General features: G+C 40.3%; 2 protein-coding genes and 1 long non-coding RNA gene across 16 annotated transcripts in view; 1 reads left to right on the forward strand and 2 right to left on the reverse strand.

The window, feature by feature from the left end:
• tmem244 (transmembrane protein 244) overlaps positions 1-13,620 on the reverse strand; it is a 78,495-nt gene extending 64,875 nt beyond the window's left edge. The window contains exon 1 of the mRNA XM_039781052.1: positions 13,521-13,620. The gene's annotated coding sequence lies outside the window, so the exon portion shown is untranslated. The remainder of the gene's footprint in view (positions 1-13,520) is intronic.
• Positions 8,566-14,894, forward strand: LOC120546249. The gene is made up of 3 exons (XR_005636843.1): positions 8,566-8,940; positions 10,438-10,619; positions 14,339-14,894. It is a non-coding gene; the product is annotated as an uncharacterized LOC120546249 (long non-coding RNA).
• Positions 14,895-15,600: 706 nt separating this feature from the next.
• epb41l2 (erythrocyte membrane protein band 4.1 like 2) overlaps positions 15,601-27,595 on the reverse strand; it is a 58,580-nt gene continuing 46,585 nt past the window's right edge. For 6 of the 14 annotated variants that reach the window (XM_039781056.1, XM_039781059.1, XM_039781057.1 and 3 more), the window contains 9 exons: positions 26,271-26,441; positions 25,522-25,716; positions 24,591-24,659; positions 23,513-24,169; positions 22,125-22,253; positions 21,740-21,838; positions 21,318-21,398; positions 19,679-19,793; positions 15,601-19,067 (listed from right to left, as the gene is read on the reverse strand). In XM_039781056.1, the coding sequence (XP_039636990.1) occupies positions 19,689-19,793; positions 21,318-21,398; positions 21,740-21,838; positions 22,125-22,253; positions 23,513-24,169; positions 24,591-24,659; positions 25,522-25,716; positions 26,271-26,441 (1,506 nt within the window). In that variant the 3' untranslated portion in view covers positions 15,601-19,067; positions 19,679-19,688. The remainder of the gene's footprint in view (positions 19,068-19,678; positions 19,794-21,317; positions 21,399-21,739; positions 21,839-22,124; positions 22,254-23,512; positions 24,170-24,590; positions 24,660-25,521; positions 25,717-26,270; positions 26,442-27,595) is intronic. The other 8 variants (XM_039781062.1, XM_039781061.1, XM_039781067.1 and 5 more) reach the window with 8 other exon arrangements.

The raw sequence follows: 27,595 nt of genomic DNA on the forward strand, positions 1-27,595 counted from the left end.
AAGAATGGGCCAACAGCGTGATAAAAAGGCTTCGTATAAACAATGAATAATAACAGAAACAAGAGTAAAGCCGGGCTCAGGCTACAGGAGTTTTAAAATCCGACTTTTATCACCATCGCAATATCAACTGGCGCAATATACATATCGCAAAAGGCTGCGACATATTGCGAAAGACAACGATTTTTTGTGTTAGTTGAAAGAAAATATCAGTAGAAAACTGCACTTTATAATGTAATATAATAATGTCACCCTTTATTTTTTAGAGTTGCCTTTTATATTCAAATCAATGTTCAATATGTTCAATAATAGAATGTTGGTAATGATTTCCTTACATTTGTTTTTAATTCAACAAGCAATTTGTTGTATTTTAGCAGAATACTGAAAGTAGCAGAAATGCAGAACTGAGTACACTTTAATATCTTAATTTAATATCTTATTTAGTTATATCATTATCGCGATATTCAACAGTGTTATCGCATATCGCATATTTTCCTTATATGGTGCAGCCCTACTATTCTTCTCTCTAATGTGAAACATGCACACGCTACAAGATTTGAAAATAATGGCACATCACACACTACCGGATATTATTAAGATTATTGTGTGATGATGTAAGATGTAACACGATGCGGTTGCGAACAGTTCGGGAGGTTTAAGGTCCTGGACCACATTTCTCCCGCGATTATCAGGTAGGGTAAATTGGGGATAAATCGGCCCAAACTCTTGTGACTGGCTTAAGGAACCAGTTTGGGATCCCTTTTGGAGTTATATCACACTGACACTAATAAATGAATGTTGTCTCCTGATAGTAATTTATATTATCATATGTTGCAGGTTCCATGTATTGTAAGCAACAAGAAATGTCTCACAATGTGAAACAATGTATACTGTGTTGTACAAAAGATGAAAGCAATACAAGTTAGAATTATAAAAAAAAAACATTCCGGGTCCAACCCCTAGCATGTGTCTCCGCACGCACGCACGCACCTCTTCCATTCTGTAATTTGCTGGAAAGCCCTCTCTTTGGATTTGCTGTCTCCTTACAGTATATTACTCCATCTATAACATCATCTTCATGTTCTACTGAGCGTAAATGCACTGCACAGGGGCGGATCTACCGGGGTGGCATAGGGTGGCAACTGCCACCCTAAAAGAAAGCCTTGCCACCCCTGTTGCCACCCCAATTGGCAGCAACGAATTACAGTAAAAGTTATGGCCAATTTGACAATTTACGAGCGTGCGTCTCCAATGTCCGACTGCAGTGAATGCAGCATAAGATGACGCCAGAGCGGAGAGAGCCTGTTTTGTTTGGAAAACTGAGTGGTGCGAAGCGAGGGAGCCAGGAGTCGCGATGAATGGAGACACAGGAGGAAAGAGGTCAAAACGGATTAACATCTATCAAGAAATGAAATTATAACGAAAGCACAGTGCTAGCATAGTTGCGATGCTGATTTTGAGATGATAAAAATCAGGTTGAAGAACGTTATTTCGCCAACTATACAATGTTACTCAGGGTCTGACGTTTGTTCTGTGTAAAGTATGCTACAAAAGCTAATATTGATTCAACGTCTGTCAAGGAAAACATTGTTACTTTGAATCTTACAGAAATGAAGAGGAAAGGTAGCATATTCAGTTTTTGTCTCCAAAGAGAAAGGCAAGAGAAATAGAAAATGAACAAGTGAGCAAGGTAGATGGAGAAGATGAGGTGGAAGGAGAGAGAAAAGAGGTGGAAGGAGAGAGAAAAGGGCAACAGAAACGCGACCAGGGACAGGAGGAGGTGGGAGAAGACCACAGCGGTGAAGATATGGAGGGAGAGCATCACCAAGATGAGGAGGGAGAAAGCGAGAGACAAGATAACGTGCAGGGCTCAGACAGTGAAAGGGAAAGCAGAGTGCCTGGGCCATCGCCAACGATCTCCTGTCAAGCTGGTCCACACGGTATGGAAATTGTTGATGCATAGTATACTAAGTTAGATATGAATAAGAACAACAAATGACAAAGCTTAAATATGAATAATTAGGGAAAGTTGTCAGTGTGAAAGTGTGACGAGATGGGGAGATGAGTTTTTATATTTTGTGTAGAATGTATTTTAGATCTATTGCTCAGATTAAATATAAAAAAATATATAAATAAAACAAAAAATAAACAAATGAACCTAAAAATACTCTCCCAGGCTAAAATGTTAGTGTGTGTTAACAGTCTGATGGTTAGAACTAATCAATGACAGTTCCTAATTTTATACAAATGCTGCCTGCAACGCTGCCTCAGTATATATACGTCTGACATATGTTGCCACCCCTCAAAAATTCCTGCCTCCCTCTCGCCACCCCATAAATATTTTTCTAGATCCGCCCCTGGCACTGCAACACGTGATCTGACCTGTGCTCTCTGTAACATCTGCGCTTCAGCAATCTCTTTTTGTACAGATGTGTCCTAGACCTTCCAGAAGCCTGTGTTATCCCTGTGGTCTGTCTGTGCCTAAACATCTGCAGCCTCCTGTCAACTGTGTGGTGAGAGCGGTGTCTCCCCTTATCATTTGATAATAGAGCAAGGTATTATGTGTTACAACCAGACAGGTCATTGATTTGCAACACCTACCCAATGAAACAAACAATATTTAACTTTAGCTGCTAAAGCATGAATTCAATTACATGTGATTCATACACACAACTCAAGAGAAAAATTATTTAACTTGAATTGAACTTGATTTAAACCAGGAGAGGCTCCTCTTACGAAAACAGATATTAAGTTAGGTGATGTAAATACATTAGGAGAAGTGTATTTAGAAAATGGATAGTTGGATGTAAATTAATTGATCCAGGCTCAAATAAAAAGATAAGATAGATGTAAAGAAGAGAGGTCATTTAAGGTAAAATATCATGTGAGTTATTACAATTAGACAATTTTTTTATACTGTATGTATTTAACGAAGTGTATATATTTGAAGAATTATACAGTCAGATATAATATATGGATGAATAAAGGCCAGCAACTAATGATTAGTCATTATAGATTAATCTGGCAGTTTAGTTTTTTTAAAACTGTGAAATGCCCAGTATTTTTCCCTTGGCCGAAAGTGGCATTTTCAAATAGTTTTGCTTTGTCCGACCAACAGTCCAAAAAGAAAATGATTCTAATTATTCAATTTACAAACAATTATACAATACTTTTCTGTTGATCGATGGACTAATCGATTAATCGACTACTCGTTTCGGCTCAAAAATGTAATAGGTGGAAATAGACAAGACAGACAACTATAACGTCACACTAACCAAAACACAACAACTGTTTAACTACCGTCTAATGATGAACAAATATTTAATTCTTAAGAGGAACTAAATTACTGTACTATTTATTGAAACCATAGCCAGGAGCGTGAACATATTACTTAAGCTACAAAACATGGAACTTATTTGCACTTTAAAGATGAAATCCATAACCTTCCCTGCAGCATTTTGTCGCACTCTGCAAGTAAACAGTAATTACGTGCAGCTGGAGTCTGCAAAAGGAAAATGCAACATTTCTACACAATCGGTGTGGAAAACATGCACATCAATCCTGTCCATGTGCTGAGTCCAAAAAACTGTAACTGCAATTTCTATCTCCCAAAAGGACTTGCAACACTTTACATTTTTCTCTTTATTAGATTGGGACAAGTACAACATTTTGAGTCCAAATTGGCTCTTCATCAAGTACAGATAGAAAAGAGAATCAAAGTGGGAAGTCCTCTGTACCTAATGGAAAGCAAGTTTGCGTTAGAAACTTTGTACTTTACCTAATGTAAAAAAACAAAAACAAAAACATTTTGAAGAGAGGAGATAACAGTGTTGTGTGGGAGACAGAAATACAACATTTTTATCACATGATTAAATTTATTGTGCAATAATGTGCATTTGTGGTTTTGGAAGCTACATATCACAAACAAAAATGAATCAAAACACACAAACGTCTAACACAACCCAGGTCATGAATGAACCCATCTTATGACAGATATGTATGTGTGCAACAATCTACAGCCACGATAAAGCCAAAAGGAAATATCTTTTTCTTGTTAGACAGGAGTAGTTTTTACTTTGGTTTCCAACCAATTAGACGGCCTGGCTATCATGAGAAAGAGACAGAAAGAGAGTTAAGGTGGCTTCATTTCACTGCACAATCAATGAGACAGGATCTGTTCCCACAGTACAGACCGCGTCCACAGACAACCACCCACCCACGCATCAGACCGCACAAAAACATGCACATAAAAAAAAATACAACTACACTTGTAAAGTGGATGCTGCCTCGTAACCATGCCAGTAGACACACAGAAAGATGAGGGAGAGATTCAGAGCGTTGGCAACAAAAACATGATCACCTGAAGAAAAATACAGGAAGGCTGACATTAAAGTATGATGGGATAAAAACCATAAAAACCTGATCAAAGAACCTAAAGTGTGGACATTTATACTGAGGACAAACTCTGTCCTAAGACATCCCAACTCTCCATCACTATCCTGAACACAACACTGGTGCCGCAGCATCCCATTTGCTTCTATTGATTCCTTTTGTTCTGCACAAGTTTTATCTGTAAATAATGCAACTATGGTCCTGTTTTCTGCAATTCTTACTAATATCCAGGAGTGCTTTGGCAGCAACAGTACACATGAGAAAATGAGAGATAACGAGACTGGTTGGCTGACACAAACGCTGGTGCTGCAAAGAAGTAAAAAGCAAACACTATTTTTTTTCTATTTCGTGCCAGACAAGCTTGCTAAATGGTCCAAAATTCCTCCCGGGCATGAGGGGAGCAGTCTAATCTGATCTGGAGGAAACATTTAGCCAGAGTTATGGCTGCTCAGAGGAGATCTTCCAAGAGATTTCATTTCCTCTTTCCACAAGAGCCACTTAAATGTTTCATCAGTCATGTTTCATAAATAATGAACAGTTGCACAGTTTGTCTCTTTTGTGTGTTTCTTTTTCTTCTTTTTTTCTATTTCACTTTGTCACTCTTTTGATTTAATTAAACATGCCATTTTGGAATATATAGATAATAAAAACATCATATTAAACCAATAAATTAGAAGCCTTTCTTACTTTCTCTCACAAGCCCCCCACAAACTGATCAATAAGAGAGTGGACAAACGCACAAGAATATCGAAACAGATTATTTCTTTGAACATAAAGCAGACACACACACACACAGTGTGTGTGTGAATTCTCCAGAAATAGCTCCATTGTGGCCCAGTCAATCAGAAAACAAGCACTCAAGACACATGAACACACAAAAAGACTGAAACACATACACTTCTCTGACAAATAAGCCCATTCCCTCTTGATCAATCAGAGAAACAACAAAGCTGATCAATTCTATTGATGTTAATGGCCAGCAGCACTCAATTAGCTAGCACTTCTCACCCGTCAGAGCCAAATCACGCTGGTGATTTTATCACCTGAAGCCGGCTCTCTCTCCCCTGAGAAAAGAGTAATGGTGTATTAAATGAGCCTCCACATGACGAGAGTACTGGTGCTGCTCAGATCTGGGTGAGCGAGCATCAGATTGCACCGAGGGCAGGGATACTTACTGCTTTTCCAAGTGACAACAAAGATGTGTTCGCTGAAAATATAAAAGAGTCTCCTGATGTTCCCGGGGAGTTTAGAGCAAATGCAACCTGCTTTTAGTTTAATGCCAGCTTGTTGGAATGTTAAGATGTGGTCAAATAAAACTGCAGGGGAAAACACATCTGTTTCAGTATCTAGAGACTTTTAGCAACATTTTGATCTTACAGTAACATTAAGGTGGTTTGCCTATTAGCTTGACAGCTGGGTAGAGTTGAAGAAAAGTAACCTAAAATTGGAAACTTATCTGTCTTCTGAGATATTCTTTGCATGTTTATTTATAACTATCTACACCCACACCAAAATGATCTTCTTTTCAGATACCTCTATCAGTAGTTTTTTAAATCCAGTCATAAGCGGTGTACATCCAGTTCTGTGATGGATCTCCATGTTACAAAACTATTACACTATTATCAAAACCTTACACTCAAGGAGCAAAACGTTGGCCCAGATGTGCACCACTATAAGCACAATGTCAGCTTTATACTTTTTGCAAAACAATACACACAGTGGGGTGTGATGGTGCAGTGGATATGACAAATGCCTTTGGTGTGGGAGAACCAGGTTCAATTCCCACTGTGATACATCAACCCCTGAGCAAAACAGTTAACCACTAGTTGCTCCAGAGGCGTGTGACCTCTGACATATATAGCAATTGTAAGTCGCTTTGGATAAGCGTCAGCTAAATGACATGTAATGTAATATAACAGTGATTTACTAAACACACTTATAGACATTAGACACAGAAGTATACCATGATGTCACTTCCTTGCAATTCCAAAGCACTGACAAATGACCACACCTGTGAGCCAATCTGTGAAACACAGCCATCAGGTACGCAAACACGTGATTGCTTAAGTGTAAACACACCAATCAGGTTTAAGCACTATAAAAATACAGCAGGTAAGTCTAGTATTTTCTGTACTGTATTTTCAGATCTTTTTTTTACTGTAATTATAACCTGTACTGGATACAGTATTTTCTGTTTGTCTGTTGTTTGCTGAGCTAACAGTGTTATGCACACTACTGTAGTAGCTGTATGAAAACTGGGACATGTTGACATGTTGACTGATTTGGGTATATGGAGAGAAATAAAATTAGATTCTGTAGCATTGGTCTTGTGCAGTGTTTGGTGAACTTATTGTATATTTGCACTTTCTCTGTGTACTTAATTTACAGAACTCTAATCACTGAGAAGTAGAATTGCTAAAAGTGTTTTAGGTAAGCAACAGCAGCGTGGAACTGGTTCATATGGTATAACAAAATATGTTTTTTATAAATTAGTGTATAGTGTTCGCAAGCGTGTTAATGTCAGGTGACTAATTAGGCGTGTGGTTGTGCTAATTGTGTGTAGTGTTTTAAAAAACCGGTCCCTGATTTCTAAATAGTGCTTAAGCAACCGAAGAAAACTGTAATATGGCTGCGTTGATAGGAAAGGGTGAAACTGCAAATCCTTCAGATATTAAAGTAAAAATGAACAAAAATGGGGGGATTTTAATTACCTTACTTTAATTATTTTATATACTACATTTTACATTATCATTTTTCTTAGATATTTTTTATAAAGTTGCTGCTGTAAGCAAACAGCCATGTTAAGTGCAATGCAATGACTATGTGTAATGTGAAACGGTGGCTCATAGTGATGAACCTACAAGAACTAGCACCCGACGGCAGTTCCCCTCAGCTCTACGGAGCTTTATTTTTTAAAATACATATATACATATATAGACATAGTTAGCGAATAGCTGTGGAACACTGTGGAGCGTTGAGCAGATGAAGAGTCAGATTCTTCCCTCAATAGTTGGTGGAGTCCAAAACAGAGCTAATAGGAGAGTGAATACTGCACTTACATTCACCAGGTGAATCACCAGAAACACAACTTCAAATGATTACTTGTTGCTCTGTGCCTGTTGGATGAGTAAAATAAGCTAACAAGTTTGCCATGTCAACTTAAAAGTATATTTAGTGCTGTGTTTACAGCTTGTTTCCACTGCAAATTTAATATGTGGTGATGTATAAAACTCACGTTAAAGCCACCTTACATAGACACAGCATGCATTAAATATATTGTCATCTACGTTTAAAGTCATGTGTTTATCAAACTAAAAACAAGGACATGTGTGTGTCCTTCCAACAGGGGGCGTTACACTACAGTTTGGATATAAGCCATAATATTAAACTTATTAATTATATATTATTAAAATATTAAACTTGTTTCTCCCCATTTTGTTGTAACCATAAATTCAAGGTTAACAATAAATTTGAGGTTGATGCCATCAATTCTGTTTTTAAAGTAATCAATACTGCCACGGGATGGGAAGAGAGAGAGAGAGAGAGAGAGAGAGAGAGAGAGAGAGAGAGAAAATAGCAAGAAGAAAAGAGGGAGGGAGATAAGAGAAATTAGAAAACTAATCCAATCAGAGAGGAAAAATAATAACGAAGATAAATACATCTCTAAGAGTATGGAGGACTAAAAATGACAGTGATTTTTTTCTTTCTTTTGCAGGCTTTAACATTCATCTTCTTAAGGCATTATGTCTGAGATATTGGTCACATTGCTCTATAGAGATACTCGTGTTGACTGGCAGGACTGCCTGAAACAATCCTACAAGTGTTCATTTCAGCAGATTTTAAGTGTCTCGTGTGTGTGTGTGTGTGTGTGTGTGTGTGTGTGTGTGTGTGTGTGTGTGTGTGTGTGTGTGTGTGTGTGTGTGTGTGTGTGTGTGTGAGAGATACAGTACCGAGATATGGAGTGTGGGGAGTTACTGCAGGTGTCCTCAAAACATGAAAATGTGAGAAATCTGATCGCCTGTGTGTGTTCATTGGGCCTCGACTAATGTCTGGATCATTGAACCTGAGACCTTTGCACTCTCTGTGTCATCACACACACACACACACACACACACACACACACACACACACACACACACACACTCTATAGCTAATCTTCTTAGCAATCACAAGGTTTCACAAGGTTTGACTGTTGGAACAGAACAAAGTTCACATCATCAACAACAACAGAGGTGGTATTTCTACCAATGAGAGAGACAGGGAGAGAAGAAAGCTAAAGAGACGGATCAAAAAGAAAGAAAGAGAGAGAATCACAACTTTTACCTCAGGACTGAAGCGACCCTCTTTTCTCCCTGAGGAATTATTCTGTGGATTAGTGAAACCTGATGTGACACAACCACACCGACTGAATTCTAAAAAGTTTAAGTCTTGAAGTTATGTGACTTAAGTACGGACGGACAACTGCCAGGACAACTATGTAGCAGCAGACATCTGCAAGTCATTTCCACCTACATCCATTCAAACCTGCCCTTTTGAGGATCCTGAAAAACTGTAAGTAGATGTTCTAAAAAAATATACTATCTGCTGTGCCTTTAATAAATCAAGACCGTGTTTCCTGTGAGTACTAGTTTTAGAATACTCTGACCCTGTACCAGAGTGAATTATTTTGTGTGGGCTATTTCTATTGCATTCAAACATTAAGGAAATGACACATTAGACTTTAGACATTAGCACAAACTAGAACAACCACTACTACAGTGCTTTGTTCTCAAACATTTTTGGGGCTGGGTGAAATGTTAAAATCTATAGCATTTTAAAGTGCCCATATTATGCTCATTTTCAAGTTCATAATTGTATTTAGAGGTTGTACCAGAATAGGTTTACATGGTTTAATTTTCAAAAAACACCATATTTTTACTGCACATTGCTGCAGCTCCTCTTTTCACCCTGTGTGTTGAGCTCTCCGTTTTAGCTACAGAGTGAGGCATCACACTTCTATCCCATCTTTGTTAGGAGTCGCACATGCGCAGTAGCTAGGTAAGAACTACTAACTAGAAGCTAGCGCTGCTAGCGGTTAGCCACCTCGTTCTCAATGGCAAAACACTGCTACAACACTACAGAACTACTTACATGTCCCTCGTCTGGAGGTATTCCACGCAAAGTTGGAAGTGAGCCCTCGTTTAGAAGAAGTCTCCCGGCTAATCCTGCCTTGTACTGACCGAAGTTAGAGAAACAGCTAACTGATGTGGTATTAGCTAAAGTGGTTAGCACACACCAAATGTTTCGGCCGATGATGTAGACTGCCCTGCCGATTTTCACGAGCTCACCTTGAGAATGAAGGCAGGATACATTCAGAAACCCATATCTCACTCAAAACAGCATGGATTTGTTTTTTTTGTATGCGTGTGGAAACATCAGAGACACAAAATAACACCCCAAATCCCAGAAAAAGGGATTTTTTTCATACTATGGGCACTTTAAACATATTTACTCAAGATCAATGTCACAATATGTTCATGTATCGAAAAGCACATAGTTAAATCAAACTGATGTTCACTAGACTGAACTGCATGCTGATATAGGGGACTTAGAAAAATGCAATCATCAAAATGTCTTATACCACATTTTACTTTAAAACTAAGCCACTGAAAACGAATAATATGATGATTTTTGTCAATTCCTACCTGGATTTCACATAACTTATTCACTATTCAGATCAACATAATAAGAATGAGACCTAGATCTTTCTACACTTTAACCTCTTGCTACAGTATGTTCTTACAAAAACGTTGTACTTGTAAGTTTATTTTACTGAAGTAACTTCTAAAGATCTACCCCCCACCCTACTGACCTTTTCATTCACTATATCGCAACATGTAGGTAGGCTCCGCTTCACTTTAAAATAGAGTCATTTGTATGCTATTAAAACAACTGTTATATGTGACATAAAAGTTGAAGGACGTTCAACTTTTAAAACATTTGTAATATATCATCACATTAACGCAGACTTTCTTTGTTCTCCATTGGCTTTGTTCCTTGTGGGAGCAGTATGGAGGTGCTGAGTGGCCCCTGGGCTGATTTGGCTCTGCTCCTTCGACAGACCATCATACAAACAGACAGAGAGACAGACAGCTTTCTTCCTCTCTGGCTGTTTGGCCTGCTGCTGTTCCTGTCTGTCTCTCTGCTGCTGCTGCAATTGATTATCTACCTCAGCTGGAAACTCAGACAGGGTAGGCAGGCATGTCATTAACGTTGCATGTCTTGCACATGCTCTTGCTATGTTATATTTACAATGGTGCGGTGTACCTAATGGGTACTGTAGAATGATTTCTTTCTTTCCAGGGCCACACATAGTATAAATAAATCCATACACTCATCACCACATTGTAAAGATGTCTGCAATGAAATGTATTCCAAAGGGGAGATTTTATTACATGCTATCAATCACTATATAGCTACTACACACCATGCCAAGTCAAGAAAATATTCTCATTTCAACATCCACATCCAAATAAAACAAAGTGCACCATTATATTGGCAAATACACGCAGACAACTGACAGTGTAAGAGTCTGATATTAACATTGTCATTTGAACAATACCAGAGAGCTGATGTCGTTCCCAGGTAGAAAAATGTCTGGGGTCTGGGCCCACCCCTCCCCCCGAAATTAGGCTACACTCTAAATAATGAAAAACATCCAAAATAGGCTCCACGAAAAACCTGAACTTGGCAAAGTGACATTTTTAGCATGAAACTAAACTTGACTTTGAAGTTACTGATCACTCAAACAATTAGTTATACTGGCCTGGTTTGTGTATGTGCTTATATGTGAATGTGTGAGATCGCTTTTCTTCCATCTGTGGGAGTGCTCTGATAACAAGGTTGTTTTGATAGGTGAAGCCCTTCTGTGTGTGTGGTTTGATAAAATACAGACACACTCAGACAAAGACACATCCAGCAAAGACTTTGATCATCCGCTTCCACTATTACTGGACATATGAAACGGAAACGATCTGAAGAGAAAACGCAAAAGTGGCGTTGCGTTATCACTTTTTATTCTGCGTTTAGACGAGCGTTATGGAGGGGAAATCTGCGTGCATATGGTGACGCAAAAGTGTGTGAAATTCGATGTAGTATGCACTCCAGGTGACTAGGTGGCACTGCCACACAACACCACCAAGGCACCCACCTGCGTAGAACATTCATTCTACTTACTGATGTGACAACCGGCTCTTTTACGCGAGTCGGTTCAACCGGACGGTTGTTGGTTGGCGAACCGAGTCTATAGATTCGGTCAACGGTTCACGTGCCTGCGGCTGCGGCACCCGGCTACTCCCGGTCTCGGCAGTAGCCGGGTGCCCGCCCGGTCTGCTCGTGACAGCCTGTAACATTCTCTTCTCTAACATTCAACTTAACATAACTAAGATAACATGTGTATTTGTATGTGATGCACTTCCCAATCAATAATGTGTGAATTTCCGAACACAATCACCTAAGATGCATCAGAAACAAGGCTTGGTTAATAACTCAAACTTGCCGAGAACCGTTAGACAAACCGTTTGCTTATATACTCGAGCGGTTGTTAACGGTTACATTCGGTCTCGACTCCCGGTCTCGGCAGTAGCCGGGTGCCCGCCCGGTCTGCTCGTGACAGCCTGTAACATTCACTTCTCTAACATTCAACTTAACATAACTAAGATAACATGTGTATTTGTATGTGATGCACTTCCCAATCAATAATGTGTGAATTTCCGAACACAGTCACCTAAGATGCATCAGAAACAAGGCTTGGTTAATAACTCAAACTTGCCGAGAACCGTTAGACAAACCGTTTGCTTATATACTCGAGCGGTTGTTAACGGTTACATTCGGTCTCGACTCTCGGCAGTGCAGACTCTCGGCAGTAGCCGGGTGCACGGTCTCTACTCTCTTAACAACTCTTTCGGTCCAATGAATCGTGCTGCTCGAGGTAGCCCATTTCCTGATTGATTCTACCACCACTCCAGTGGAGGCGCTAATGAGGTAAAAAACAGGAGTGAGTCGGTTCATTGACGTATGGCACTCGATTCTCCCGGCTCAGTGACACGAATCGGGTTAATAACCAGCTCTTCGGTCAGTTTGTCATCACTAATTCTACTTCTCTCCTTAGTAGCGCGAAACCAAAACGTGCCGAAGCGAACAACAAAAGCTCGTCTGGAAAGACGAGGAGGTGGAGTTGCATGTTTGTCTGATGATGACCGGCACAATTGACCGTGATAAGCCACAACACAGCACCCACGGGAGCACTACCAATACCCTGAGCCTCGCGGCCCTTCAGCCGCTGCTTGAGAGCGAGAGGCAGCGGGCAGAGGAGGCTGAAGCAGACCCTCCTCTGCCCGCTGACGGCTGACCTCTGCCCGCTGCCACTCGCTCGCTCGCTCTCTCTCTCTCTCTCTCTCTTCATCCGTTACGTTGTCGCCTGCTCTGGCTCAAATGAATAGCCTACATATCGTCATCGAACTATAACAACCTTATCCACATTGTTGAAATCATTTAAATATTGAGCCATTACATTGAAATTCTAACAGGAGCCTATAATTTCTGTAGCCTACTCCGTAACAACAGACGCCTTTTTCTCGTCTCTCTCCACACCTCTGTCTTCAGACTTTTGCGTTTTTACCCTTTAGACGGTAACGCGACGGTGGAGCGTTTTTAAGATTTCCACTCTGGAGGGTGGTTTCACTTTTTTGCGTTTTTAAGCCCCAAAAACGCCGTCGCCGTATAAACGAAAGGCACATCCGATAAAATATTTTTTCGTTTTCACCCGAGAGCGTCATCATGTAAACAGGGCCTTAGTATGTCAGTTTACAGTTTGTGTGCAACAATTTTATAACCCAAAATATGTGTTCATTGTGACTACAATATTGATGAGGTCATCATCAAGAACAGCTGGCAATTTAAATCCAGACTTGTTCTTTGGTGACCTGTTTTTTTAAGATGAACTGCTTCTATAGGAATGAATGGGCTTGAATCAATGGACAAGGTAGTAAATGAAGACAGTGTGTGCGTGGAAACTACTTTCAGAGTTCAGTATTTGTGTTTAAAGTTGCTAAAGTTGTTAGCTAACTACCACACATTAAATATAAACTTACTCAGTACTGTGGTAGTCCTTCTTGTTGCCTTTTTTTGGAGAATTTTTCTGAGGAGACATCCAACCTTCGCCAGACCACAGGGGCAACTCTACAGCTTGTAAAACATGAAGCCATTCTTTCAAGTTTCTAATAAAACAGGCCTATTCCAGCAACAGGAAATGAACATCATATTAGTAAACTATGCAAACTCTAAAAGTAAAAAAAAACAATGGGCTAGAAACTAAGAGCTAGCTTAGCTGTTGGTGTTATGCTAACGTTAACTTACAAATGTTAGCAAAGTGGGTCTGCTGCTATCAGTGCAATATATTAAAGTAAGAAAGCTAGCTCGAGCTTATGTGGGGACCATTCCTATTAAATTCAATTTACCTAACGCTACATATAAAAATTGTTAAACCAAGGTATACATTTTATTACCTGCTGTCACACTGCTGTAACCATGACTTTGGTGGGAGGGCGAGTCGAGTGATTCCTATTGCGCATGCGTAAATTATCTTTTGATTAGGTAATTAAACTGATTTTAAACGGCTTTGCAGACCTAAAAGGAGACTGCTTATATAGCCTACCAGACGACCACCTAAATAATTAGCTAATTCATAAAGTTTAAATTAATTAGCAAGAATGCAATATAGACAGCCAAGAAAAACAGCTGAAACAAAGGATACTTAAACTAAAGCGGTTATACTTCCATGTTGCCTGTTACCAAACGTAGTCTAGCAAAAAACAAGTGTGTTGTTGGGACTATATCCATGTGGTTTGTATTTCGTGAGACATTTAATCGGTTTCAAACATTGCTCTGGATGTTTTTATTTCATCCACAGTTGAGGCTGATCTCTCGGCGTTTCCGCAAGACAGAAGCGCCATCTACAGGAAGATGTGCGGACGCACAAACCAGAGCAGGAGTGTTGGGTCGCACTCTCACACCTGACAGGACACGCACGCACGCACACACACACACACACACACACACACACACACACACACACACACACACACACACACACACACACACACACACACACACAAAAAAACACGAGACACTTAAAATCTGCTGAAATGAACACTTGTAGGATTGTTTCAGGCAGTCCTGCCAGTCAACACGAGTATCTCTATAGAGCAATGTGACCAATATCTCAGACATAATGCCTTAAGAAGATGAATGTTAAAGCCTGCAAAAGAAAAAAAGAAAGAAAAAAATCACTGTCATTTTTAGTCCTCCATACTCTTAGAGATGTATTTATCTCGTTTAAGGGTGGTAGGACAATCTGTCAACCGGAAATAAGTGTTTCGTATAACTGTACAGTTTTTTTGAACATATACACACACACACACACATACATACATACATACATACATACATATATATACACACACACATACATACACATATACATACACACACATATATATATATATATATATATATATACACACACATATATATATATACACATACATATATATACATAACATATATATACATATATATACATACATACATATATACACATGTATATTTACACACATATATATACATACACATATATACATACAAACATATATATACACATACATATATATATATACACACACACACACACACACACACACACACACACACACACACACACACACACACACACACACACACACACACACTTGTATCAATAAATGATGAATTCAATGAATGAATGAAGAAATGAGCTGACCAACAGTTTTCAGAGTATAACAATCCTTTATTTAAACAGTGTTACACAGGGGACAAGTGGCTGTGTGTTGTGTGGGAGAGACACAAGACAATCAAGCTGCTAGATAGAAAAACCCTACCGGTGATCATTTGTTGGCTAAAGAGGGAACGATGAGGCAGCAGCTTTCGTTGGTTTTTCAAAATGCGTTTCTTTACAAAGTTTTTGTTGGGAGTTTTTAGTAAGTAAGTAAAGTTAAAATACAAAATGGTGCTGGTATCTGTCTCATCTGTGGTACAAAGCCTGAGATATAACTGTAAAGAAGGCAGTCCAATCATCATTTGCCCTTTAAAACACCTACTTAATCAGCCAACAGATGTTATTATTGTTGGTTTTTTTCCACGTAACACTGGCCTCCATAATGTCAGCATGTTGAGATCCCTGACAGGTTTAACGTCAGCTGGCTCAGAATCGTCATCAGTTGCTTGGAGTGACATTATGGAGTTGCCACGGTAGTCACTGAAAACTTTCAACGGTCTGTCTGTGCTGTTTTCTATCTTTAATAAAAGTGACTGATGGCAAGACACTCATTTGTAGTAGTATTTTTTGATTAACAAATAAAACTCCGCACTGCCAACATTTTGAAAAACCAGACCTCGCAGCCCCCAAAGCCCCCGTCATTGGTTAAAACAGAGCCCAGACCTTCGAAAATGAGTTTAAACCTGGAGCTAAAAGTACCACAAAAAAAAAAGAAAAGAAAAAAGAAATGGTGGCAGAAAATTGGATTTGTAGTGGTTATCCTTCAATGTCAAAACTGGGACAATATTAAAAATGTCCAAGAAGGCGCACAATAAATCCCACCTTTCAACAATTACATCAGCTTCACAGAGAAAAGACAACAAATGAGAACACCTACAAATGTAGTTGTTGTGATATAACCAATGCTTTTTTTTGTTTTTGATTTTTTTTGGAACAGCAAAAGCTTCCAAAGCTGCCTAGTGTTGCATGGTTAATGTTTTTCTGCTGCTTTGTCTCTTTGCAAGAGGGTTCGAGGTTAAAGCTTCCCCCTCATCTGGAATGTCATTCAACTGCATAGTGGAGGCTAGGCCAGTGTGACCAATAGAAAGCCTACACAGTCAAAACCACTCCATCGTCTGGACATGCCTCAGTCCAGAAAGAAACTGGGCTTAAATTAGGAGGTGCATACTATTTCAAATGTGGGGAATGTTGTGTTAATATTTCTTCATTTAGAAAAATGACTCCATGTCAAAATGCCTCTCTGTCCTGGCAGGCTGGAGGCGTCAAGACAAATCTAGGCAGGTACAGGTGGAATGTTTTCATATTAATCTGTGGCACTTCTTTGCTTACAATCAGTTACATTTCAGGAGAATGTGTTTGTTTTTCGCAGCTCACGCTGAAAATCTGTGTCGACTAAATGCGTTAAGACCAAGCACCTTATTCCAACCCATTTAATGTCACCCATATTTACACAAAATCACATTTTTGTGGAAGATTTGGGTAAAAGGACACCAAAAAATGAATTAAAAAAAATCACAAGATTCCATTTAGGGGTTTCAAGAGCACTTCAAACCCTCGGATACACTTCCCTTTAAGCTGCATTTTTACTGTCATGTAACTGTTTCCGTGAGTTGTTTGTAGTGTACTGGCAGATTCAGAGTGTATGTGGTAGAAAAATGTAGAATACGACTGAATGTCATTTTGAAAACGGGTTCAAAAATGTATTAAAAAAAAAAAATCACTTCAATGCTGAAGAATATTTGGTTGTGGTGAAACAGTTACAACACAGCCGGCGTCAGGTGTATGATAATCTCATCTAGATGCGCCGTATGAGCCGAGATAATCGGTTATCTACGCACTCTCAAAGCAATCAACACAGTAGCCTTCTATCTAGACTTGCTCAGGATACTCCTGCAAGATAGAAATGCGCGAAGACCTGCTGAATTGATCTCATTATATCTAGCAAGGTTTGTTGGCATTATCTAATCCGGTAGGAAAAGAAGCGTCGGAGTGAAATTAAGTGCTGAACTATGACGACAAACTCTGATGCAGGGTTAGCAAACTGGTAGAAATTCCATCATTCTGAATTTGGGACTGTTTTTTCAAGTTGTTCCAACTGTATGACCTCATTTTGGTACCTGTGCTTGAATCGCAGGTTGCGTTTTAAGCATTGTCCGAAGAATATTAAAAACAGCTTTAACTCACTTCAGGGTAGAGAACACCATGAGTGAAACTTGCCGATACGCATCCAATTCTTTTTCGCTCCCGAGTTGTAGGTTAGTTGGCACTACACAGACAGCGCCACCCCTACTGTATCTCCCATTTGTCCTTCAGTTTACTGGTCCTCTCTCCCAATCAAAAGTCAGTTTACTGCTCCCTTGCTTCCCCTGTGGCCCAACAGGAATGGCTAGTGTCGTACAGTGGGCGGGCCCAGGGACAGCGTTTAGCTAGTGAAAAGCTGCATTACTGCTCCCATCTAATAACCTTAATTTTTAACTGTACAAAAAGTTGTATGCACCAGCTTTAAAGTCAGTTCATTTTCAGTCCATTTCGTAAAAAAACGAAATTCTAAAATACAGTAAAACTTACAAATATATCACAAAGAATTCATTCCACCTGCATCATTTGGCTTCTCGAGCTTAATTAACTGACCCAATTAAGATTCCTTTCATTCCCCCCTGTTAATGAGCAATGTCCTCTTTTTTTAGAGTTGAGTAAAAAGTGAAATGAACTGAAAATGAACTCACTCAGCCACTAGTCAACGCACAAGGAATGTGGATGAATGATAACTATACTTACAGAAAAAAAAAAAAAAAGAGAGAGATCATCATAAATTCAAAAACCTGGTTGATTTTTTTTTTTAACTGCAATACTTTAAGTTACAGCTCCCAGTTTTCTGTAATTGTTAGTAACAAAATGGGATAATGTGACACAGCTGGTTCTACCATTCATCCGGCTGTGAATGGGGTTTTATGGTTGGATTTTGTTACGCTTTGAAAAAACTTAAAATAAAAAAAATTAAAAAGTCCTACTTGTCACTGTAAACATTTTGAAATGACTGATACATTGTGTTACTCTCCATTTACACCATAATGAAATGAGGAAGGGAGCTGTAATTTAACAAATTACTTTTCTTTTGTTTTAAGGAATGCACCAATACTACTTTCCACTGCAGATACAAAACAGAAAAAGTACAACACTTTAACATCAAATTAATTACTTTTTAACAGGAATGATGGAAGATAAAATAGTTCTCTATTTGAGATTGCAAGCATTTAAAAAAAAAAAATTTTAATCTATGAAAAAAGCTCCATTTGCTTTGACTTTTGAGTGAGTGAATAAGTTATTGAACGGCCACCGTTACTGGTGAAATAATCCGTACAATGATACACTAATCATTTTTTCAGCCTTGTATCTCATCAGGATTGGTTGGATCGGTGCATCCCTGCAGCTTTTAAGTTTGCAATACATGACAGACACACTAGCTCTCTTTTTGTAAAACAGTTAAAAAATAAAAATAAAAACACTATTAAGAAATAAGAAATAAAAACACGCTACAAATGTTAAGCTAACAAAGTGGTTCTTTTTCATTCCCTTGGGAAAAGTGAGGATGTTATTTTTTTTTTTTGTCTTGGTTTTGGAGTGACGGATTTAGATGCATCACAGACATGTAAGAAAGACCGACTGGGAAGAGATTGGCAACTTCTCCCCGTTTGTCTAGCCTCTTTCGCCTTCTGTTTTTCAGCTCTTCTTCTCTTCCTCTTCAGTCAGTAAAGGTTGGTTGTTGTAGGGTGATGGAGGTCGTTCGACGTCAACAGAGAAAACCGTCACGATGGGCCCTTCAACTCTGGGAAAACAGAGGTGAAGGCAGTCAGCCTGGCTGGTGGGATGAGTGGTTACGTTTTCACAAAATATTTCCTTTGTACCACACACACACACACACACACACACACACACACCTCCATCAGTCACTTCCTTTGTACCACACACACACACCTCCATCAGTCACTGCCTACCCTTTTTTCACAAAATATTTCCTTTGTACCACACACACACACACACTCACACACACACACACACACACACACACACACACACACACACACACACACACACACACACACACACACACACACACACACACACACACACACACACACACACACACCAAACACACACACACACACACACACACACACACACACACACACACACACCTCCATCAGTCACTGCCTACCCTCCTAAATGTAATATTGATTCAGCTCTTTTCGCGTGTATGATGGCTTTAGCAGGTTCACGTTTTGGAGTTTTCGCTCCATCTCATAGATTTTTCAGTTTTTGTCTTCAGTGATAAACCACTATATAAAATGCCCCCAACGCTGTTAACAAAGATCTCCAGTATTACTTTCACCACGAATAATAATAATAATAATTATGAGTTACTATTATTATTATTACCTGAGTTCAGTCAATCCTCCTCCTCAGCCAGTTCAGTTTCTTTATGAACCACCACTCTGGTAACAGACATGTCAGGATGTTGCTCTTTGGCCTCCTTAATGGCCTGGGCCAGTGCCTGCAGTACCGGGGGCAACCACACAGCGGCAGCACCGAGCACGTCGGGCAGTGGAGGAGGTGGTGGAGGGAGGAAAGGGGGGGGGGAGGGGGGAATGGTGGAGTTAAATGAAAAATTAAATAAGAAGCATAAAGAAAATGGCAAGAATGCTGGATTTACCATCAATGTGACTCGTGCCATTTTACTTCTTTGGGTTGACTGAATGTTTAATGGGGGGGGTGGGGGGTGGGGTGCAAACTGGATGAAGTAAAATGGCTTCAGACACATCAAGTGAAAAAAATAGTTTACACAAAAGTTACACAAAAAAATAAATGTAAATCCAGCAACTTAAACAAGACAAGGCAACTTAAACAAACCAGTGGACCATGGATCATGCATAAAGATCCAGACCTGAGCAAAATAGATTATTTTGTCTTCAAATATTTGAGATACTGTGAGGGCGCTAGATGCTACATTACACCAAATATCCTCTCCAGTGAAAGCCACCCCAAAGTATATCAGCAGAGAGTCACCCGTCACTTTCAAATATCTGAAATGTCTTTAATTTATTTTTATCAGGTCTCCGAACAAACTTACAACTTCAGGCCAGGGATAAAACCTTTTATTTGTATTATATATATATATATATATATATATATATATATATATATATATATATATATATATATATATATATATATATAAAATGAGACATTTTATATTGTTCTGAGAGTGTTCGCATCCATATTGGGTGAACAGTGTAGGAATGGTACAGCATTGTACTCTCCCAATTTTAGGGCAATGCGTAAATGATAATAGTTGCAAAGCAGGCTGGGCAGAATGGCCCAGTTACCATTGGTCCACTACAATTAGGGGACCAAGAGACTAATAGTTGGCTAATTTTAGGGGAACTCATCAGGATGTAAAGATCCTCAAATGAAAGCGGTCCAATATTTTGGTGCACAGAACAACAACTAAATGTCAGTGCCATTGCCCAAATATACTGGGACTACACTAACTCAGATGTGATCTCCTCAGTGCAGCTTTAGCATGTAGAATTCATCATATCTGGGAGGACATTTTTAATTCTTTTTGTTTGTTTTTTTTTTAGACAGAAAATTTAACTAATCAAGACGGCCAACAAAATCATACACAACGTTGCAAAAACAAAAAGCTTAAGTGAAGAGACGGATGTAGCAGATCACAGCGAATGTGTGGAATCTGAGTGGGACTAATGGCATGTGGGCATGTCGGGTAAGTGATCAAATTGTGCATTCAGACTGCGAGCAACATGATAAGACATGTCACCAGACTATCTGTTCCCCTAAGCAGCCAGAAAGATTAATCTGTAGTCTTCAGCAGCTAGCTCCATCATTTCTCTTAAAAATGGCTTCCAAATTCTAAAACCAAAATGTAAAAAAAAGGTGCACCTGGTTTACGGCCTCTCACCCAGCCACATTTAGTCAGAATAAAGCGACCCCTCAACCTAGTTGCTGAAATACCAAAACGAGGCGTAGGGATACGCTGTGCGACTGGAGAACTGACCTGGTCGTGGTCGATGTCACAGTCACCAGTAATGACGATGCGTTTCTCGATCCTTGTCTCAGATAGGCCGCCCTTTAACATCTGCAACAAAATACACAACGACAAAGCTTTGGTGCCTGTTATAAAGGGTTAATTATGAACTAGTATGGCCCGCGCCTGGGTGCTGGTGGGATACGGCAGAGTGGCTAGCATTGTCAAAGCAGATAAGTCAGAAATACCACGAAAACATCAAGAGAGACGGACAAAAGAACGCATAATGACAGAAAATTACAAACCCTGTAGTATGGCACTGCATGCACAGGTGCCATGGTAATATTTTATTACTTGTTCATCAAGGTGTATGGTAGTTCCATTACATAAAAACGGTGGGGTTGTAATGTTAATTTGCATCGGGCTAAAAGAAGAAATGTGCATGTGTGTACCTTGGTAATGTGTGTGGTTGTAGTAGTACACAGAGATTCAGAGGTGATTGTCTGAGCGGTCATCAACACTCCAGGCTCGCCATCGCCATTACCATCCAACTGATGACAGAGAGGACAAAGAGAGATCATTAGCTGTACATTTCCATTAGAATATTCCCCTTGGATGTTTGATGTTAACCAAAAAAAACAAACTTAGGTCTTCTAAAATACGATTTCCGTCAGGACGAAGGAATGAAATAACGGCAGCATGCACTGTTTCTAGAAAGGAAGCTTTTTGGGACAAGCCTTGAAGTAATGATAAAAAAAAACTATGTTTCACACAAATACAATTTGAACGCTGACACAGAAAAAGACAAAATGCTCCCTGTGTTTCTCAAGTGTGCACCTGTGCGGCTTCGTATGTGATGGTCTTGGTTTCCGTATGTACGATGGGCACTTCTTTTGTAGCTATCTCAGTTTTCTGGGCTGCAAACGTGTCTGATATAGTCACCATTTCTGTCTTTACCACAGGTGGCTGGGGAGGGACGAGAGAGAAGAATTTTTTTTTAATTTTTTTTTAAAAAATTTTTTAAAAAAAAAAAAAAATAAAAAAAAAAAAAAAAATTCCCCCCCCTTTAGAACTTCACTTCCAAATCAATTTTATCTATTTTGTGTGTGTGTGTGTGTGTGTGTGTGTGTGTGTGTGTGTGTGTGTGTGTGTGTGTGTGTATCTATCAGAAAAAAATGTGAATGTAAATGCGTGATTAATAATGATCAGACTAAGTATTTATTGTATTAGAAGGGAAGTGATTCAGTGGTACACATAGCAGTGGTTGTGGATGTATAGACACAGTATATGCGAGTAAATGCAGCAAAATTCATGCTAAAGAGCTTCCAAACTCATGCAAGTCAACATCACGGAACGCAGAATACGACGACGACTACTTTTAGCAATGTACAAGCGACACCTACAACAGCAGCACGACTACAAAAGCATCTTTGGCGTCAACGTGCAACTCGACACAGCACAAACATGCATAAAAACATGAACCCATAAGACAAGCGGCGCTCAGATGACTGGCAAAGATGGCAATTGATATTTAACGGCATGCAGAGATGACATTCAGATGAGCCGGGTGGCATTTCCAAAGTGGTTGGCAATGATGATTTCCACAATATCGTTACCATGGTGACGGTGACAAAGCCAATTTAACACAAACAGAAAGAGAAGCATCACTGCCAAACACATGGACGGACGGACGGACACACACACACACACACACGAAGTACGGCACGCAGAGCAAAAAGCAAATACACACCTGAAAGCATCATGCATTTCCCACTTAGGCCCCATTTACTTCACAACCCTAATTAGCGATGCAGAGTAGGAGGCAGTAACAGCAACACACCACACTACGTGGGGCAGGAGTGAACTAGGCATGTTGATAATGGTTTGAAGTATGAGGATAGGAGATGATAACAGAAAATCAACAGAGAGACCGAAATTAATTTGGATGGTAACTTGACACCAAGACACTGGTGATGAATTGTATCATTAAATGACTCCTCAGTCGGTTTTAACTGTACTTCTTTCATTTTAGGCTTACGGGAGTTTTTCACAGGACAAACAGGAGTGTGAGGATGTACATGGGGCTTAAATATTCACACAAGCAGGAAGGAGACCGGCACTGTGGTAAGCAGGAAGGAGAAAAAGAAGTGGGTGTTTCTACAGTTGGTGGGAGGGATCAAAGCCCGGGGGGGCAAGCTCCGCAGTCGGCCCAGTGAAGACTTTACCTCAGAGCAACAAATAACCTGTGGCCGGGGTTCTGCTTCAGCCAGTGAGGCTTCTCCGTTCATTTTAGGCTCTTCCTCTTCCTCCGCAGGGGCGACCATTCCGGTGGCGCTCTCCTCAGGCAGGGCGTGCCCGTTAGGAGCTTCCTCAGGTGTCATCATTGGATCATCGGCGCTTTCCTCCATCTCCCTCTCAGCTTCTTTCTCCTCCTCCGCATTCTTCCTTTTCTCTGCCCCTGCGTCCTCCTCTACCTCTTGACCGGTTGCCTCCACAGCTTGGCTGACTTCTGCTGGAAGGGAAGGAGCGTCTGGAGCCGACATGCCCTGCTCCGCTGCCGTCTTATCATCCGCTTCCTCCTCCTGCTCTTCCTCCTCTTCCTTCTCCTCTGGTATTTGTGTGTGGCAGATGGACACGGAGACATTTGGATGGTACTCCGCTTCCTCTTCACTCTCGCTCTCAGATGAAACGCTCTCCTGCTTCGACACTTTTGCTTCCTCCGCTACCGCTACTTCCTCTTCGACTGTCACTTCCTGCTCTCTTGTTTCCTGCTCTGCAGGCGGGCCAGCAGGGGAGCTGGTCGTAACCGCGACAAGCCCAGGTTTGGGTGCTATGGAAACCTCTTGGACGACAACGGTTTCCTCAATTTCAACTTCGGTTGTCTATACACACACGCACATACACACGCACACATGTACACGTAGTGCACAGACACACGCAATGAGGTGCACACACATACACAACAAACGCATGGGGACAAAAAAAAAAAAAAAGAAGCACAACATGATCATTGAACATAAACAAAAAATTAAAAAACAATTAAACCTTAAATGAAAATACGGTACACAAAAATCAGGAATACAAAAGATGAAGACGTTTAACTGTGGACAGAGAGGCACAGAGATGTAAGAGAGTGAGCGGAACAACTAGGAAGACAAATGAAAAGTCCAAGAATGGACAGCGGTAGCAGCAGCAGTAAATTTCACGCTGCCAGTGGGAAAATGGAGGTATGAAGGTAAACGATGGATGAGAAACGTCATGAATGGAAGGCTGGATGGACGGATAGAAGAAAGTTAGGACCACCTTTGCAGGCTCTTTGGTATCAGACATCGTGTTATCGGCAGCAGCTGCTTCCGCTCGGGGCGCACTCTCCTGCGTGACAGAGAAGTTACCATGACAATCATCAATCGCACGCCAGCAGTGACATCATCATCATTGTTAGCACGTTAATGTCACCCTATCGATATTGTGATGCTTGTTATGACAGCACGGGGGAAAAGGGCTGAGTATGTTACTTGGACTTTGGCCTTTCATGCTCAATCAAGTTCACTTCCACACAGTATCAAGTTCATCGCAGCAGGCAGTAAAACAGATGGCATGAAAGAGCTGAAAGAACAGGAAATAAAAAAAGATCCATGGAAGATGGATGAAAGAGAATATCCCATCAATGAACAAAGAAGGGCATAATATAAAAGAACCACTGTAGCGTGGCATACCAAAATTAATTTAGTTCAGTCTTTTAAAATGTCATGTGTGCCATTTTAAAAGCTCATGTATAAAAAAAAAAGGCAACACATCATGGCTTTCCTGTCTTTTTTTTTTTTTAAGTGTGATGCAAACCGCTGCTTTAAACAGTTATTTCTTCCTAAAAAAGGAGCTTTATTTTTTTTTTTTTTTTATGTGGCAGATTATTATATTTGCATTCAATCCACACACATAATTACCATCACAAAACAAAGAGGACCTCCTAACATCCAGAGCACTCACAGCTGTTAGTTGTTTTAGATTTACCATGGCCATTATTCAGGATGAATGGTCCCCGACACTAAATTACTACCATTCATCAAGCAGCATCCACAGCAGGCATTATGGACAGCTCGCATCTCTTTAGTGCAGTCTGCGAATACATCTGGCAAGCATCTTTAATTAACTTTTAAGCATTACAGGATGTCTGAATTTACTTCCAATGGCTGCATTGAAAGTAAACGGACTCCTGAATGTTTAGTAGCAGCACCTCGGTGGCAGAGAGTGGAGCAGTTGGGGAAATAGGAAGCCCATGCAGAGCAGCGCTACTGCAGACAGCAGTGGAAGTAGTAGAAGTGGTTATATCAGCATCTAGAGTTGGATCAGGAATACTGCAGGCAGAAAGGGCTGAACAAAAGCCAGAGCCTCTACTGAAAAGTACAGAAGCTATCTCCTCTTCAAGGCTCTACAGCAGCAAACACACACGCAACCAAACGCACAGACACACGCACAGAAGAAGAGACAAAATGGTAAAGACAGAGAGAAAAGAAATCCCAAAACACAGCGTTAACACAAGACATGAAAACACATATAGAGGTGCTTTGCACATCCCCCTCTTGTAATGATTATAGAAACCAGAACCGAATGAAACCGATTTGTTTAGGAGATCAGAAACCAACAGAACGTCACATCGTAGACAGAACAGAATAAAACCCTAAGGGAAAATGTATGCGATGTAAAATGTGATGAGAGTCCAGCTTAAAAAAAAGGAATAAAGAATTCCTACTGAAGAAGAAAGACAAAAAAACTATATAGTCCATCAAGTGATGAGTCATGAAAGCCCCACCGTGGAAAAGCATCAAATGAGAATGCCCACGTGAGAGTAAGGAGAGAGGACTCTGGTGTTTCTTTGCAACAAATTGTGTGCCCTGCAAAGAGAGGGCATTTCACCTGAACAATGTTTGGAAGTAAAATGCCCCATGGTTCTTTTCTGACACAAGATCATCCAGACAGACGTACCACATGCTGTTGCTGTTGAATACGTATCGTTGTAGCGGGAGAGGAGGTGAGACGTTTCTCCCACTGGTTGGGCTGAGGAGGAGAGGGAGGTGGCGCCTCCATAAAGGAGCGTTTTAGCTGGCTAATGCTAGCTTGGTGTTTCAGAACGTCTTCCTGGGTCTTATCATGGTCCTAATAAGGGAGGGGAAGGGGAAAAAGGGGGGAGGGCGGGGTAAAGTGAAGAGTAAATGAGATAAGTATGGATACATGAGGGATGATGGGTGGTAGGGAAAAGAGTGGCGGGATCAAATTTGGGATGTGGGGCAGAGGTGGAAAGGGTAGGAGCATGGGACAGATGAGGGGAGAGGGATGAAGGAAGGAAGGAAGGAAGGAAGGAAGGAAAAGGAAGGAAGGAAGGAAGGAAGGAAGGAAGGAAGGAAGGGAGAGGAAAGCAAAAGCAATAGACAGGAGGAAGGAGACAGAAAAAAAATAAAAGAATGACAGACGCATGAGTAAAGGCACGGAGTAAAAAGAATAGAAAGTTACATTTAATGGGAGAAAGGAAAATGAAAAGAGGAGGGAGCAAGGGAAAAGAGAGAGGGAAGGATAAAAAAGGAGAGGGATGGGGAAATTCGGATCAACATAGGAACGTTAGTCTGTCAATCAGGAGGACGACAAGCTGGATGCCGTGCCTCACTGCAGCCTCGTTTAAGGGGTCTGAAATTGTTTTTTTGTTCAAATATCAATGTAAAAACTGAGTTCATAAGCACGCTGCAGTGAAACAGGGCATCTCCAGCTTGAGGACTTTTCCTTAAAAATCAAGCCAGGAACAGCTGTGCAGACTGCAGAACATGGAGCCGATAGTGATGATCAGACTAACCTCCCTGCTTCACTGCATTTCCATGTCACCGTTTAACCATCATCAGTTAGTAGCAGTTTGGTTCACTTTCTCATTCAACACTACTGTCCGTCTCTTTCCCTCCTTAGGTTTCTTTTTCATCTCTCTGCCACTTTCTGTCTTTCGGTCACAAATATTACAGGATACAATCAGATACAGTTATTAGAAAATAAGGACTTTATTTATAAAGGAGTTGGATCAGGATTTTCCTCAAATCGACTGATTGGGGCACAAACTAAGAAGAATTTTCCTCTTGAAATTTACTTCGTCTGTAAAGATACTATGTAGACTACAGATACCAACTGGCATTGCATCACTATCAGCCCCACGTTGCATAAAAAAAACATGTTGTTGTTTTAGTATGTTATCCGCATCAGTCGACGCTGGCAGCCAAATCACCAGAAAACAGGAGGAAAGCTCCTCGTACGGGTTAGGGAGGCAGGGTTAG

Source organism: Perca fluviatilis, chromosome 18 (genome assembly GCF_010015445.1).
Source record: "Perca fluviatilis chromosome 18, GENO_Pfluv_1.0, whole genome shotgun sequence".
Classification (NCBI taxonomy): domain Eukaryota; kingdom Metazoa; phylum Chordata; class Actinopteri; order Perciformes; family Percidae; genus Perca; species Perca fluviatilis.